We start from the raw sequence: 17601 nt of genomic DNA, 5'->3' as shown, positions 1-17601 counted from the left end.
GTGGCAGAGGAAGAGGGTCAATTTGTTACTACAGACAGTTGCCCTAGAAAGAGCTAGAGAACCTGGAAGAGTCTCCCGGAAGTGTCATCCCAAGAGGCGGAGACCATAGAGAAGACCGTTGAGGTCAGCGTGCCATGAGAAAGAAAACACTGAATTTCACTGGCTTGGAGGGTTGTGGACATTCTTGACATGATAACTAGGACAGAGATTATTCGTTTTGGTTGCTCCAGTGACCACAATGCTTTCTTCGATTTTTATAGATGTTTTGTTAAAGAAGAGTAGTTTGGGCTTACAGTCCTGTGCACATGTACTTGGAAGTGAGCCACATTAAATAACTGAGTAAGCATGCATTGGGTTGGACTGAGCTGTTTACTCAGGAGAGCCGTCCTTGAGGAGTTAAGTAGTGGTAGAACCCCCCTCCACTGCAATTTGGGGCAAAAGTAGAAACTTGGTGGTTGTCTGGTTCTCTGATATCTTTGATTTAAGCTGTAAGTTGCATAAAAAGCTATTGAGAATATGGTGTTTCCAGAATTCAGGATAAATGTTCAGCATTGCCATAATCATTCAGTAGGTGTCGGCTTGAAAAAAACCTAATGGCAGTGGCAGTTTGGGAAGCATTTTCTTCTAGAAAAGTCTGGCAGGCAACAAGACTTAGTTACTACTACAGAGCTAAGGGACAGTAACAGGAAGTTCCTGCTCAGATCTTTCCTTTCTCCAGTATGGATCTTTGGCAGCTATAGCTGGGCTGGAGAGAAAAGGAGTAACATATTTGTTTGCCTTTTGGGGGAATCGTGAGCTGCCACAGGAAGTTGTGTGGGAGTTGAGGGCAGAGGTTTGCCGCGCGGCTGGAATGGGGGCATGGCCATCTTTTGCACAAGGCTGTAGTTTTCATTGGGGCTGCTGTCCCCGTGGAGGTGGTGATAGGCTGTGGGCTTGGGAGGGTGGAGCACAAGTGCGATTGTTCACATTTTTATTTTTTTAAGGCAGACCATTGGCGTTTGCTGTTTGATAGCAGCCGTGGAGGCAGCTGGGGGAAGCAGCTTGTGACCTCTCTCAGTAAAGCTCACTTAGGCTGAAAAGCTCAGAGGCTTGTTATAAGCCTGGTGACTTTGCAGACTGGCGATCTAGAAGGTATGGCCAGGACAGTGTGTGTTCCGCAACTAAGAACCAAATTAAAGTAAACTCGGGTAACTTTCACTAAGCAAAGCTGGATTCTGCAGTAAATGAGTTGTATTGCTTCTTCCTCAGTATTTACTGCTTTGCTGGCTGTTTTCACAATGTGAAATTGCTGCATTTCACCCACAATCTTCTAGAGCAGCAAACAGTGTCATGGTAAACTGCAGGATTCAAATTAAGCACTGAGCAGTTGAACTACAGAAACAGTAAAAACTCAGTCAAACCTGCAGGAAGGCAGAAAAATCAGCAATTGTAATCCTTTTAATTGTCCTGCTACCAGACCTGGGCAAGTAAAGCTATTTTTGACTATACCAAAAAGACCACAGATCTGGCATTTGGCGCGTGTCTTGGGGACAGGTATTCCAGTTCTACCACAACTAAGAGGGCCCTGTTTTGGTCCCCACCCATCTAACTTCTGAAGGTGGGAGCTCCTTGGAGAAGGATTGCAGCGGATGAATGTAGTGTTTGGGAGGCGTGTTCATGAGATCCCAAGCTGTACAGACCTTTAGCATTGACAGTTGGCTTGTGGGATTGTGCCCAGAAGTGGACTGGCATCTGGTGAAAGTTTTATGACTGGTGCAATTAAGTCTTTATAACCGGTCCAAGCTGGCAGCCTTGCAGCAATCTCTGAGGGCTTCAGAGGCACTCTCGTCAACAAGGCATTGAAACAGTCTCATCTTGTCATGGGGAGGGGTCTGTAGAGCCATCCCTGCATTGCATGCAGAAAGTCTTGGGGTCATTCTCTGATGGTAGGTCAGGGGAGAGGGTCCTGCCTGAAACCCAGGAGAGACTCTGCCAGGCAGTGCTGACGGTACTAAGTTGGTGAACCTAGGGTCTGGCTCAGGACAAGTCTGCTGCAAAGGTGCTATGCAGGGCTTGGGAGTCTACCTCCACTCCTGGAAATCTTGCGGCTTCTAGGACTGCCCACGTTCTCTTATGCTGGAGGAAGAGGGATGGACAAGTTATTACTCTGCAGATAGTTGCCCTAAACACAGACCCACAGAACTTGAAGAGTTTTTAAACAAGATCTACTCCAAACTCCTGCAGCACACCCGTAGACCTTTTGTGGCACACCAGCTGAAAATTGCTGCTCTAGAAGCAAAATTCCTTGCTCAGTAGTTTTCCTGCCCTTGACGAAAGACCTGAGACAGACTCTTTTTGGCTTTGTGCTTGACCAGAGAACTGGATGGCTGACAGATCTTAAACTTTTTTGTCCAAGTGATACGGATCAGCTGCTGGATGGTATTCAGGGGGCACCTGAGTTGCAGCTTGTGCTGGCGCTGCCTTCCCCACAGTAGCCATTCATGTTTCCCCCTTAGCTGCTCCAAAGTGCTGGGAGACCTTTGGCAATGGCAGGGTGTGCTGTGAGGCCTGCAGGCAAGTGGGGGATGCAGCATTGCTGGCAGTGAGTGCGGCTCGGTTTCACTCTCAAATTATGGACAAAAAGCTGTTGGGTGGTAGAGGTGAAATAAGAACAGACCGTGTTGAATGTGTGTTTCATGCCCTTGTGAGGGAGAGAGCAGAACTTCAGCCTTGTGAGACCTACTTTGTGTTTTAGTAGGAACCCAACTCCTGAGGTCCAGTAGTGGGAGCCACGTACCAAAGAGTGCCTTTGGGTGGTGGAGAGGTGGAGCTACCTTAGAAGGAGAGACCAGATCGGTGGTCAGCGTAGGGATTTCTTTTCAGCTCCCGAACTGAGCTTACTGTCCTCTCACTCCCAAGTCTACTCCTGCTTTTCCCCATTCATTGAAGCAGTCTAATTCGTTTTGCTCTTGCTGAGCTGTCGGGTGTAGGAAACTCACACTGGCTTCTCCTAAATTACCCAGAGATCTGTCAGCTCTTCTGCTTGTGGATTATACTTGAATTTACTTGGAATATTTTTGATGTGTTGAACACAAGCTCTTTGATTTTACCTGTGCAACAAAGAAATACTGAATTGTGTCCACTGCTATATGCTACATGGTTGCTAGGTTATCTGTGGTGTGCCCACAATCTGGTGGATATGACTTGCCTCTTTTTTTCCATGCCCTGATGAACCGTTGCAGAAATTAAAGTGCTGGTGGGAGCAGACTCCAGTTCTTGTGCTCCTGGTGTGTGTTGTGGTACTACAGGTACTCGGACGTTGTGGTACTACAAGGTTGGTGGCATACCGAAGGGCAGAGCCAGCTCACTCGCTCTCTTGCTGTTGTGGCAAGAACATAAAGTGACACTTGCTGAAGTTGCAAACCCGTCTTTGTGCTTCCTGTCTTGTGACATTTGTGTGAGGAAGTGGAGGTTTTCTACCTCACCAGTTCAGTTTTCAGGCAGGCTGATCAGTTCGTGCAGAGCAAAGTGAGGGATGCTTTTTCCTTGGACTGCGTGATGATGATGATGCACTGCTTTTCAATAAACAACTTTCTCAGGGCAGTTTCTGTCACAAAAGGCAGTAGAATGTGTTTCTCTGTCCCAAAAGATTCATCCCTCCCCCCGCCCCCCCCCCCAAAAAAAAACTCCAGAGAGAGATTCCAGCAACAGCTACTGCGAAGGACTGGTGATGCAGGATAGTACACATTGTACAGCTTGCGTTGTGGGGTGGGGATGTGTTGCATGCTTGAATATTCCCTTGTATGAAGAAAGAGAGAAACCTTGCTGGGGACACATCCAATAGTGGTAGTGACAATAACAATATACTCTCCTAGCTAAGTCCCACCCTTCCACCAGAGAATTTAAGGAATCGTACAAGGTGTACGAGTGATGTGGTGTCGTGGCCAAGACCGACGTACAAATCAGGATGTCCCCAGTTTGCATCTTGCTTCTGCCATGAACGTGGTTTAGGCGGGCCCTTCCCATTCAGCCTTGGTCTTCTCCAGATGGGAATCATATTGACTTGCCTTACAGGACTGTATCGAGATAAGACACATGGAACACTTTGCACCCTCAGAAAGTGCTATGCAGATGTAAAATATTACTCTTCTTTTATCCTCTTTCATTTTGTCTTCACAACCACCCTGTAGGGTAGGTTTAGGGGAGAGAGAGTGAGTGTGACTGATCTACTGGCTGAACAGGGACTTAAGTCCAGGTCTCCCTGGGCCAGTTCCAGCCATTTTATCGCACCGGATCTTTAGCACCCTGATGGGATAATATCTGTGAGGCCTCCATAGGACATGTGGTGGGAGTATTACTAAATTAGGTAGGTTTAATTGTCACGCCCCCCCCACTTATCTGGAACCTGGAAGATTACAGTTGTGAGAAGGTGAAGTGCTTTTAACATGCTTAGTTTGTTGGTTTGTTTCCCACCTTTCTATCCAATGAGGACACTCAAGGCGGCTCACAATTAAAAACATATTAAAAACATAAAATATACATATATAAAGACATTAAAAACAATGAAACACAATAAAAACCTGGATCCCAAATTTATTGCTATTATTACTTAGTAGTTATTATTCTTAGTGTTCCCTCTTCTTCATTCTCATCCTTTGCTGTGGTCCTCACGTGCTTCGCTGCAAGCATGAGGACTAGAAACATTTTTCAAAAGAAAGAGTTGGTTTTTTAGCCACCTAGTTTTGAGTCCAGTACTAGATTTTGTACTGTGAGCCCCACTCCTAAGGACAAGTGACTACAGAAAACCACGGGTGTAGAAGGTGCTTTCGTAATGAGAACCCATGTTTGCATGGGGGAGTTTGGTCGTCTGTGCAGAAGGATGCCCTGTGCTCTGTTTCTCCCCCCCCCCCCCGCAGCTGCTGTTATGGTGTTCAAAACAAGTCCTGGCTTGTTTCCCTGAGATGAGTCTTGCGTATATGGGGTGTGGAGAGAGGATAGACAGCATGCACACACCCTTAACAATGCCTCCCTTCTCTGGCTGGGGCTGCACCCCTTCCCCCACCCCCTCTCCTAGAAACCACTGGGTCCCACGGCTCTCCAGGCAGTTCACCAGCCCAGCGATGAGGATTGCACAATGTTGTGGTTAATCGGTTACATTCCAGGGCAGTGCCGAGTTCCAGCTGGAGCAGTTCCCTTCTCTGCTCTTTTGGAGATGGAGTTCTAGGTAATTTGACCAGCCTCCGCAGCTTGTGTTTTTCCTTGGCCAATTAGTGGGACTCTTAAGGGTTTCCCTTGCCCTCTGCACTGGGTCTTTTGGCTGCCCTGGGTGAAAAGGAAAAAGGAGGTGGACTTTCTGTTTTGAACAAGGGATGTGACATCAGTGCTGCAGCTTTTTTTGCAGAGCCCCCGAAGGCCTCTCTTGAACATGTGCAACCATTTGATCCCATATTGCTTATTGCAACTAGCAGTGGCTCTCCAGGATCCGGACAGGAGATCCTTTCTGACGATGCCAAGCATTGAATTTGGGACCTATCCCTTCACAGCAGAACTCATGCTCTGAAGGGGGAAGGTTGCAGGCTCAATGGCTGGCATGTGTTGAACCTGTAAACTCCCATTTTTCAGAAGTTATGCGAGAGATGTGGCCTCCCTCCCTGGATGTTGTGTGCAAGCAGCAAGCATTGTCATGATAGGTGGAAGATGTGGGCAGAGGGTTAGCTTGCATCTTTGCAGCCAGAGACTTGCTGTACCCCCAGCAAGGGTCTGCAGCCTTATATTCATGTATATGGGAGTAGGGGCACTCATATGAGGGGGGCTGAATTTGCTCCTTCACCAGGGCGGTCCTAACCATTGACTGACCATGCCTTGCACATGCCTGATCTTGGAAGCTAAGCAGGGTTAGGCCTGGTTAGTACTTGGATGGGAGACCGCCTGGGAATACCAGGTGCTGTAGGCTTATACCATAGTCTTTCGAGACTGAAGGTTGCCAACCATCATGTGACAGAGGTTGAGAGCCAAGATTGTGTCCTCTTTGCTGGCTCCTGATCCTTCCTCAGAGACCCTGCTCCATATCCCACTACCACTAGGGTATTTCTATAGATGTTTGTTTATAGTATTTTTATCCCACCACACCAAAGCGTTCTCAAGGCAGCTAACATGGTATAAACATAAAACCAATACAGGTTTATTAAAAACAATTAAAACAATTAACACTAAAACAAACACCCAAGATGTTCTGCAGAAACAATAAGCTGTATGTATTTCTTCCAGGTTCTTCTGGTTGGTGAACCCTGGATTTGCCAGCCTCTATTAATACAGAGTCGAATAGCATTCATGATGCCTACTGAGGGTGTGAAGTGATGTCATTAAGCAGGTCATGACCAGAAAGAAACTCTTTGTTCTGACTTAGGAACTCATTCCTTACAAATAGGACAGAAGAGAAAATATGCAAATCTTGATTGTATTTTCAAGATATGGGAGAGCCCAACCATCACACTGGCTGCCCTTTAAGTAGTGACTAAGCATAGCTTAGAAACTGAGAGCAGCTGATGATGGTGCTGGGATAGCCTGGGGGCTGGATAAAGAGCTTGGGGGGGGGCTGCATCTGGCCCACGGGTGTTAGGTTTGACACTCCTGCTCTAATGGACAATTTCTGAAGTCCTCAGAGGTCCGTTAAACCCTCCCTTGAAGGTTGGCAGTGCTGGCAGAACTCTGAAAGGTATTTTAAGTGTGGAAGAGGCTCAGGAGTGGACTTGCCTACCTTCTAGGGCCCCCTCGATGCTGGCACTGTGGCTCTTCTTTCCACTCTTGGGCAGAACAGTCTAGAAATGGAGAGTTTCTCAGGAAGCACCTCAAGTCGCATCCTCACGAACCTCCTGTTCCTTGAATGGCAAAAGGACTTCTCTGTTGCTAGAGTGCCCTGTTTAGGGTTGGAAAGGAGAGCTGCAGCCCTGAGGGAGCCGTGGAAGGTAGGTGAGCCTTTCCCTGTGCCCCCTTTCACACTGATGTACCCTAGAGAGTTCTGTCAGTGCTTCTGTGCCTCCTTGTTCCTCCATTCCAAGAGCACCCTGGTGGTTGGTGGAGCAGAGCAACTCCATGCTGGATAAACTTTCTAAGGTGGAGGTTGAATGGAATAAGGGGTGCAGAATGGGGTGAGCGGATTCAACAGTCAGAATTCAACACACACACACACACACACACACACACACACACACACACACACACACACCCCTGCTGTATTGTATTGTATTGTATTGTATTGTATTGTATTGTATTGTATTGTATTGTATGTGCACTCTGGCAAGCCCAACAAAGGAGTCGGCCTGCTGGTTGGACCTCCGGAGGTGCAGGTTGTCCTTGGCTCTGTTCACCGAATCAGTAACCACGGCCCTGGAGGTCAGGTGCTCTGTTGCACTGAAACTTTCCCATTTGGTGGAACTGACTTTAACGGAGAGCCTGGTCATTTCTGGGGGAAGTTGGGGGGTGGGACAGGATACAATAATATCTGTGTGCGCATGTAGTGTTGGTTGCCTTGAGCAGTTTATTATGGAAAGACAGGATATAAATGTTTATACTAAAGTACTATTGTTTGGAGGGCATTGTCCCCTAGCATTTCAATCAAAAGGATCCATTAAAAGGATTTAATTCATTAAAAGGATTTTACGGCTCAGCCAGCGACTTGGTCACTACCTGGCAAATAGACAGTGCAGAGATCACAAGAATCTTCCTGGATGGAACTGACAGGTTCCCAAGCACCCCCTTGCTTGGGGTGTGTGTATGTTTAAAATATTTATATTATGCCTTTCTTCTCCCAATAGGATGCCTAAAGCAGCTAATAGCAATAATTTAAAATAACAATACACAATAAAATACAACAAATCACAAAACAAAGATAATAAAAGTAGTAAAAAGCAGCGCTAAAAAAAAATCCAAAGCTACAGCGAATGATAATAGTCCTATTTCTGGTGATTAAGGCCCAAATGCTAACCAATTTTCCAGCTTTCCAACTTTCCAGCTATGCTATTGGGGCGTTTGCTGCATCCTGCAGTTGGGGGGCAGCCACGGAGGCCTCCTCAAGGTGGGGGAATGTTGCCCTAGCTTCGGTGCTGGAAAGTTGGTTAGTGCCCTAAATGTCTGCTAAAAATAGCATTAAAAAGCCTAGGGAGAAAATGTAAGGCATAATGTCTTTAGCCCCTGCTAGGAGGCTGGCTGGCTGGCAGGGGGTGCTGTTGTCTCCAAAAGGAGGGGACTTCGAAGTGGAGGTGCCACTCAAAGGAAGGCCCTGCTGCTTGCGGCCATCAACCTGGGCTCAGCCAGGAAGGGAACCCACAACGGAAGGTAGACAGGGAAGGAGACGGTCCTTCAAATGCCTGGATTCCGCAAAACCACGATAAAGGGCTTTAAAGATCAAAACCACCAGCTTGAGTTGTGCTCAGAAAAGAATTTGGCAGCCACCAGAACAGCAACTTGACAGAATCAAACTGCGGTGCCCTTTCTGTGCCATGGGCCTCTGTGGTCCGCACCAGTCATAGTTTTTGGATCGTCTCCAGCCTGGAGACTTGATTGTGGCAGTTGTGTGACCGTGAATGGAAGCCGGATAATGTTCTTCACCACTTCCCTTCTCCTCTGCCCCTCAGAAAGCTGTCTGAGAAGGCCGGGATTGACGAGGTCATGGCGGCCGCAGTCCTCACCAGCCTGTCTACCAGCCCCGTTGTCCTTAACAACCCACCCAATGGATTCAGCACAGGTATGGGGGGAGAGGAGGGTAGGCGGGGCTTTGTAACAGGTCAAGCCTGCACATGTGTGCTCAGAAGTAAGTCCCATTGAATTTAGTGGCGCTTACTTCCAGGTAAGTGTGCACAGGATTGTACACTAAGAGAGCCATTCATGCAATCATGTGTGGTGGTAGCTGGCTCTGGGTCTTCCTTTAGTCCTGCGGTGGCTGGACTTGGTGGCTGCAAACATATGAAGCTGCCCGATCCTGTGTCAAACTGTGACCCATTTAGGTTGCTTGGTTTGTTTGTTCGCTCTCTTCTGTCCCAAGGCAGCTCACAAGAGCGTAGAAGCAAAATCCAGCCATTTAGAAGTCCTGGAGATGGTTCAAAACCATTCCAGCAGCAGATGCAGGGTGATGTGAGCACTGCCTTTCCTGACTGGTGGCAGCAGCTTTTCAAAGTTTCAGGTGGGGTTTTCGGCCCTACCTGGAGATGCTGCCAGGGATTGAGCCTGGGAATTTCTGCATGCAGAGCGGGTATTCTGCCCCCTCCCCATCTCCAGCATTTTGCTACCTGCACACCCCTCTGTTGCTTGACACTCTGGGGCCAACATGCTTGTGCAAGCAGGCTGTTCACCAACTGCAGGCCATCTCATGTGCATGACGGTAAGTCTGCTAGTCTAAGGACAGAAATCCTGTCAGCTTTCTCTTTAGCAGTTCACCCCTGTAGTCGATTGCCTGTAGTCGATTGCCTGCTTGTGTTTGCCACCAACAGACTGAGACGCCCTGACTCCTTTCTTCTTTGGCAGAAACCAATGGGGACACCTGGAAGGAAGGTCCAGCCATGTCCTCCAGCTGTAGCAGCAGCAGCAACAACAGCGGGGACTGGAGTTGGGACCCCCCAAGTGACGTCTCCACCCCTTCAACACCATCGCCCCCGCTCTCCACAGACGTCGCCACCAGTTTCCTCTCGTCCCTGCAGTCAGATCTTGAGGAGACGGAAGTGCCTCACTTCCTGTTTGGTGACCCCATCCCCAGGAAGAGGAAGGTAAAAGAGGATGGTGGTTGAGTTGGGGGTGAAGGGGCAGTTCAGTTTTTCAAATGTGAAGGATTGGTCAGCCTTCCATCAGTCAGTATCTGATGGAAAATAGGCTTTTTAGTCAGGGGTGCGCAAACTTTCAACTTTAGGGATGCTGGACCTTTAACAAGCGTAGAGAAGAAAGAATTTCAGCAGGTGCAGCTTGTCATCTGTGGATGACAAGCTGCACCTGCTGAAATTCTTTCTTCTCTACGCTTGTTAAAGGTCCAGCATCCGTAAAGTTGAAAGTTTGAGCACCCCTGTTTTTAGTCTTTGACTAAGCAAGCCTCAGATCAGGGCTTCTCCCAGCCCTTTCAACGGGGTAGATTTCCCTTTCTCCAGGGCAGCAGGGCTTGAGTCCTTGTTGGGACATAAGAAGCTCTGCAGTCATACTGTTGTCTGTTCCAGAACTCCACCAAGGTGATGTTCAAGTGCCTATGGAAGAACTGCGGGAAGGTGCTGAGCAGTTCCTCTGGGATGCAGAAACACATCCGGACCACCCACCTGGGGTAGGTTTGGCTTTATGGCCATTTGTGGCAGGAATTTGACAGGTTGGGTTTGGAGCACAGCTCAAGAAGGCCCTGGTGCCCGGAGGTGTCCCTGTTTTTGAAAAGGGGCGAAGAAAAGGGTGGGAAGTTAGTTGGGAAATTTCTATTCTTGGATTATAGCAGCAGCATTGCCCTAGATACAGGTGGAGTTCCTGTTCGCAAGGGTTCTGTCACATGGATGGCAAAAATTGCATTAAAGCAAATCCATTTAAAAAACAATGTCCCTTTGCCAGGCGATTTAAAAACAGCCTTGCTGAGCTTTGTGTTGTTAGACAAAGTCATTAGGCAGACAATCCATCAATCATTCTCTCTCCAGGCGCTTAGAAAGGCTTCACTCCAAGCCATCGACTCCTATCTTCATCAATGCAGAGTGATTACCTTTCTTTCATGTGCTCAGGGGGAAGGGAGGGCTTGCTTGCCTTGGAGTGAAGCTGTTCTAAGTGCCTGGAGAGAAAATGATAGATGGATTGTTAGCCAGCTCCCCATTAACGAGACTATTGTTAAACAACTTTTTCCCTTTAATTTAAAGGGCCCTTGTCATGTTGAGATAAAACCGCAGATAAAAAAAATCTGTGGATAATTAGATTATACCTGTATTCTTTCTCCAGCAGCTTTTAAAGGGTGGAGATAAGAATAGCTGGTGGCAGTAGCATAGCTGCAGAGGTGGCTGCGTGTTAAGTAGTGCAGACACTGCAACATGCTGTGTAAGCGGCTCCTCCTACTCATTCAGAGCCATTGCTTCCCAGAACGGTTCTGATGGTGAGTGGGAGGGGCAACTTACATGGCATGTTGCAGTGCCTGCAATAATTAACCACTCCACCTCTTTGGTAGCTACTCTGGTGGCTGGTGGGAGGAATGGGTGCCAAGAGGCTGGAGGGCTGAAACCCCCAGCAGCTCATCTGAATGATTTTCCTGCTGGGTGTTGGTTGTCAGCTGGACCTCAGTGAGTGATGTTTGTCTCTCCTTTGCCTCTGCCAGACGGAAGGCAGACCTGGATCAGAGCGATGGGGAAGAAGACTTCTACTACACCGAGCTGGACGTCAACGTGGACTCCCTGACGGACGGGCTGTCCAGCCTGACGCCTGTCTCTCCCACTTCCTCTGTGCCACCCGCCTTTCCTGTTCTGGAGGAGGTACAGCAAACCCCACCACTTCCAGTCAAGCCAGAGGTTACCCTGGTGTCTCACCTGAGCCAGTCGACACCCCTGACCATCCTGAGCCAGTCGGCGCCCACAAGCCTGTGCCACGTCCAAACTGACCATGCCTACCAGGTGTGTTCGGGATGTAGAGCATTGCTGGCAGTTTAGCTGGGTGGGGCCCAAATAGCAGATTGATGCTATTCCATGGTCCAACTAGGCCAGATGTTAAATGTGTCATTGTCTCCTTGGTAGCTTGTGTTTACTCCTCTGCAGCAGCTGTGCAGGGACCGGATCTGGATGGGGGCACTGGCATAGAAGCAGAAGAGTTCAGCCCTTTTCCTCAGGGCTAGTTCCCACTGAACCCTTTCCCCAGGTGCTGTGGGACCCTGAAGGTGGCCAGATGGCACCTTCAGTGGTTCATAGCAACTTTGTTGGGGGGGAAGGGATTTTCAGCAGGCAAATGGCATAGAGGGAAAGGGTTGAAAGCCTCTATGTAGTGGGCCTGATCTGGAGTGGATCCACCCCACAGCTGCTATTTTAAAACAAATCCAGAACTAGATGAAAACACATTTAACATTCTGTTTGTCACCCCCCACCCCAGAAGCCCAAAAAATGGAATTGGGGACCTCTGTGTTCAGCCCCTCAGTGGCCCTCCACAGTTTGGAGACTCTGAACACTGCTTTGTTTTCCAGGCCGCAGGTCCTACTGGTGTCCTGGCTGATCTGAAAGCTCCACCCCCTGGAATGGAAATCAGCATATCCTGGCGGCAGCAGCCGACACTTTTCCCACCGCCTCTCCCTCCAGTCCTCTTCAAAAGTCCCTCGGTAAGTAACCAGACTGTGCCTGTCCTTGATCACAAGTAGGCAGCTGGCTTGAGATCACAGTAGTGTAGCCAGAGGAGAGGGCAGTGTGGTAAGTACTGAAGGCGCTGCAGTGTGCTGTGTAAGCGGCCCCTCCTACCTGCCTTTGGAGCCATTGGAGCAGTGACTGCAAGGTGCAGGCACTCATGTCCTCACCCAACTATGTTACTTCAAGAGAGCAGTCAGTCTATAGTTAAAAGCAGCCTGAATTTGGATAACTTGTGGCTTTTGTGTCTAGGTGACGAGAACCTCCCCTCCCATCCTGGTCTTTGTTGGTGCTGCCCCCATTTCTCAGAGTGACAGAGTTGTTAGTTTGGCTGCTCAGGTTCTAGAACCAATGGTGTCTGCATAGATTGTGTTCTTCCCTCCCCCAGGGCTGCCTGACTCCCATCCGACCTGCTGACATAGGAGAGAAAGTTCCTTCCCTACCTGTTGCCAAAGCACACCCATTAGTGCCCCCTTCCATGCCAAAGCCAGCATCAGGCACTAGGTGAGTCTGTTCATGGTGTTTGTTTCTGTATCTCCCTCTCTCTACCCAGTGTCATCTCTCTACCAGGAAGTAAGTTCTGTCCTGTTAATGTTTGTTCTAGTTTTTTTCATGTATTCAGGCTGCCTGTAGCCTGCCTCCATGTCGCTATAAACTTGTATGCTTATAGTGACCTCTAAAGGAAGAACATTTTCACAGCGATAAGGATCTAAACATTAATGGGTGCAGAGATAGGGCTCCCCCATTTCCACAGTTTCTGTACCCACTGGGGGGGGGGATGCCTGTAATTTAGCTTGCTGCAGTCTTTCTGTCTATCTCTCTTTCTTTCAAAAATGCTCTATACCGAAAGCATTTTACCTGGGCAAATTAAAAACCTAAGAAAAACCCGACTTGTGGCATTTAGTTCCACAGGCCAGACAGACAAAAGAAAATATTTCTTTACTCAGCATGTGGTTGGTCTGTGGAACTCCTTGCCACAGGAAGTGGCGATGGCATCTGGCCTGGATGCCTTTAAAAGGGGATTGGACAAGTTTCTGGAGGAAAAATCCATTATGGGTTACAAGCCATGATGCGTATGTGCAACCTCCTGATTTTAGCAATGGGCTATGCCAGATGCAAGGGAGGGCACCAGGATGCAGGTTCCTTGTTATCTGGTGTGCTCCCTGGGGCATTTGGTGGGCAGCTGTGAGATACAGGAAGCTGGACTAGATGGGCCTATGGCCTGATCCAGTGGGGCTGTTCTTATGTCATGCGCTGTGTGAAGAAGTATCTCCTTTTGCCTGTCCCAAATCTTCTGCCAACCAGTTTTATTGGATAACTCTTGGTTCAAGAGGGGTCGGAAAAACCTCTCCCTTTCCACACCATGTGTAATTTTATAGGTTTCTATCACATCTACCCTCAATCACCTTGCTTTCAAGGTTTAACGCCACAAATGTAGCCTTTCCTTATAAGGAAGATGCTCTGATTGTTTCAGCTGGCCTCTTTTTGTACCCTTTCTAACTCGGCAATATTCTTTGGAGGTGTAATGTTGTCAGCATGGTCCCACACATGCTTGTGTACACATTGACCTCTACATATGTACACACAGGCAGTCTCATGTCTGGATTTGCATGGCCTAGAATTAAACACAGTTGGGAGAACTTGTTACTGGAGAGGCTGAAATGCAGAGTAGGGCTGTTTGGGGGCCACTGTTCACTCTGCTATCCAGTCAGTCTCAAAGTGCTTCTAATTAGGCTAACAGTAACCATGTGATAGATTTTATTAAGAGATGCCTCCGCTTCAGGCTAAGTCCTGACTGACTCTCAGGTCTGTTCCAAGTTCTAACCAAGGTGGTTAGGAGAGATTGCACATTTTGGAAAGTGAGGTCGTTGGCAACAGTGGTGACCAGGACTCCAGAAGGTATTTCAAATGTGGCTGCTCAGTAGATTTCTAAGGGAGCATTATAATGCTAGCAGTCCTTTCCTTGATCCCTTTCTTAACCGCTCCTGGCATGGAACTTGCCTTCTAAACTTCTGCCTGTGGGGTCAGCGATTCCATTGAGCTATCCACCATGACCCCAGATCTCTTTCCTGGTACATCACTCAAGGCTCTGGGTCCCATCAGTGTATGTGTGAAGCTAGGATTTTTTTGCCTTGGTATGCAAAACTGGAAAATGTGTGTTTCTTATTATTTTTCAGTTTTGCCATATTGTGTTTTCCTCATTGCTTCACATTTGATGAACACATGAAGCTATCTTCTATACCAAATGTTTGGTCCAATTTAGTTCAGCATTATTGACTTTAGCGACTGACAGCAGGTCTTGCAGGTTTCTGGCTGGGGAGCCTTTGCCATCTCTGACTTGGAGGTACTGGGAGTTGAACCTGGAAAGTTCATGTACCATAGTGATAGAACATGTGCTTTAGTGGTAGAGTAGTCCCTGGTACCTCCAAGTAAGAATCCCTCCCAGTCTTAAATCCAGATAAGCTGCAGCCATTCATTGTAAACCGTACTGAGCAAGGTGACAAATGCTCTGAAATGGCACAAGGCGTGTTCACTGAGCTGTGGCCCCCAAACAGAGGTGTAACTAGACGCCCCCGTGCCTGGGGAAGTGACATCATGATGTCATTTCCAGGTTCTCCCTGCAGGAGGAGGTGCTGTTGTCTTTGCATACCCTTTGCGTCCACAGGAAGAGGCTCCCCAAAGGGAAGGAATGGAGGGCTGGAAGCAGCCAGCACCGCCTCCTCCAGGAGGAACCCAGAAGTGACTGCTTTGCACATTGCGCCCTCCACATAGAACCTAAGGCAGGTGCCCCTCGGGCTGCACCCTAGTTACATGCCCCTGAAGCTTGGAAACTGCCCCCTGTGCAGGCAGGAGTGCTCCTCTTGAATGGCCTTCTCCTCTCCCTCTTTGCAGGAAGCCACGCGGTGAGGCCAAGAAATGCCGCAAAGTCTATGGGATGGAGAACCGGAACATGTGGTGCACGGCCTGTCGCTGGAAGAAGGCCTGCCAACGGTTCGTGGACTGAGCTGCCTCTTCCTCCTGCTGAGCTCCAGGACGCTGGCCGCTGCTCTCTGTTCTCGTTGCGCAGTTTGCACTTCTGTGCCTTCCAGCCCAATTGTTCTCACTGTCTGCCCCCTTCCTGGCAACTCCCCCCAAGGTTGGGGGCTCACACCTGTGCCTTCGCCCAGAGAGAGAAGTAACTGGTGTGTGGACAGTGGAGTCTGTAGCTTTGCAAAGGAGAGGAAGGAAGAGATAATTCCCTTTCCCCCTGCCATGTGACCCATGGGGAGTGCCACTTGGGACCTCTGAACCCCATGATTGAAAGTGCCCTGGCCTAGTTGGGTTATTTTTTGTTATGGTTTTAAAATGTGTCTCTGGCCTTCAGTGGGTCAATGGCAGCATCATCCATGTGCACACATGTGAAGACTTGGGCCTTCTCTCTGTCCTCTTTGGAAATAAGCTATCGTTTTTCTACTACACTTTCCCATTCCCCTTCCCTTCTGTTTAGTGTCTCGCAGGATTTGAGACAGGAAAGAGCCAGCAATGTCCTGTTTCCTGCGTGAAGGAGTTGGGTGTCTGATCTAAAGAGTTGGGTGAACCCGGGTATAAGCTAAGCTGTGACCGTCTTTTGTCTTGTTTTGAGATGGGATGGAGAGCCAAGGCTGCCTCTCAGCTAAGGGGGAACCTGGACTTCCTTATCTGTGTGTTCTTTTTCCCCCCCTTTGGTGTTTGGCTGAGGATGATGAAGAAGCAGGCACCAGAAGAAAAGGAAACCCCCTTCCTCTGACCTGTCCGCTTCTCTCCCATTGAGATATTAGTTGCAGCAAGATGTTTAAGCATGGAAGGATATTTCCCTGCTTGCTGGATTTTAATGATGCCATGTCTGACTTAGGACACAGAAGTTATTGGAAAAACTTGCCGGTACCATTGGAACCCTTGAGGTCTTCTGCTTTCCTTCTCTTGTCATGTACAGACTGTTTTTCCCCTCCTTCACCTCCCCAGTCTGTAATGCCTGAAGAAGAAGGCTTTGCTATAGAAAGCAGTCAATTGGCGGTCTGGCTTACGAATGACCCCCTCGTGTGTGGTGGGATACCTTGGTCTCTCACAAGGAACAAGCTATGCATGGGAAAGGCAGTCTGGTCTCTTTTTCTACAGAGTCGGAACAAATTTGCCATATGAGCTCCACTGATGCCACATCAAGGCACATGTCTACTTTGTTTTGATCAGATTCGCTGATGGGCCAAAGGCAGGTCTGGTTTTTGTGCTGGATCTGGGTGGCAAATGTGAACTGCAGCGACAAAGCCTAACATTTTTTTTTTGGTGATCCTGGCTGCTTTTTTTAAAGAAAGGAAAAAGCATCTGAGTTTGATGGTTTCGTATGCATGGAACCTTGCCAGATGTTGAACATTGATGTTTTCTCTAGCTCTGGTTTTCTATCTTCTTTCTCTGCCTGTCTGACATGATGTGGCTCATAGGGGGTGGGAGGGAATTTTTTGTGGGGGGGTGGGTGGGCTCAGAATCTAGTAACAGTGTGCTCTTCTGCACTTAAAACACACCAAGTGGTTGCACAAGACCATGAGCACCTCATTGGAGCCAAAAGGCTGTGGCTTTAAATGGAGTCTGTCCAATGCACCTGTGTCATTCTTGCACAAATAATAATTGGGCATCACCCCACTGGGAAATTGCTCTGTGCAAATTGTCCGGGAAAGACTGAGAGCTGCACAACAGCACTTCCCAGTATGTGTTGGGCCTTAAATTTCTTAATTTGGAAAAATGACACTTTTGGAATCCTAAGTATTGCACATGGAAAACCTGTTGATATTCTAATTCAAAGTTCATTTTCCATAGTTAGCTAGGCCCTTTTAAAATTTGTTTTTCTTTTAGAAAGAGCCAGCTCTTATCTCCCAACAAATCCCATTAAGGTGTTGAGGTTGTGGTTTGCCCATGTTAGCATGTGACATGGTTATTTTTATGGCACACAGCACACTGTCCAATACCTAGATGGTTCACATAGCTAAACCAGCTGCTCATCTGAAGAAGATAGACTTTGTGCCGTTAGGTGGATATGAATGGAAGTCCATGAAATGATATGACCATTACAGAAATAATGTTCTTCTGCCCAATCCACCATGGCAGCAAACCTGATTGAGATGAGTGCAAGAGAATACGGCTACTTTTGTGCAGCTGTCCGTGACTTTGGGGTGAGGGTGCAGAAGATGGTTCCAGTCGGCTGCGCCCAGCAACCTCTTTCTTGGGATGAGCGACTTTGGTGGGGAAATACTGCCAGCAAGTGCCTGTCCGGATCTCCAGTCTTTGCACTACG

The 17601-nt window shown here is 48.2% G+C and overlaps 1 protein-coding gene across 2 annotated transcripts in view; it reads left to right on the top strand.

The window, feature by feature from the left end:
- SLC2A4RG (SLC2A4 regulator) overlaps positions 1-16759 on the top strand; it is a 30393-nt gene extending 13634 nt beyond the window's left edge. Inside the window, exons 3-9 of one of the 2 annotated variants that reach the window (XM_066624780.1) lie at positions 8613-8722; positions 9499-9737; positions 10176-10276; positions 11294-11447; positions 12146-12277; positions 12688-12803; positions 15192-16759. In XM_066624780.1, the coding sequence (XP_066480877.1) occupies positions 8613-8722; positions 9499-9737; positions 10176-10276; positions 11294-11447; positions 12146-12277; positions 12688-12803; positions 15192-15303 (964 nt within the window). In that variant the 3' untranslated portion in view covers positions 15304-16759. Of the gene's footprint in view, positions 1-8612; positions 8723-9498; positions 9738-10175; positions 10277-11293; positions 11586-12145; positions 12278-12687; positions 12804-15191 lie in introns of both variants that reach the window. The other variant, XM_066624779.1, reaches the window with a different exon arrangement.
- The last annotated feature ends 842 nt before the right edge of the window (positions 16760-17601 follow it).

This window comes from Tiliqua scincoides, chromosome 4, assembly GCF_035046505.1.
Source record: "Tiliqua scincoides isolate rTilSci1 chromosome 4, rTilSci1.hap2, whole genome shotgun sequence".
Taxonomy (NCBI): domain Eukaryota; kingdom Metazoa; phylum Chordata; class Lepidosauria; order Squamata; family Scincidae; genus Tiliqua; species Tiliqua scincoides.
This window is presented reverse-complemented; position numbering and strand designations above follow the sequence as displayed.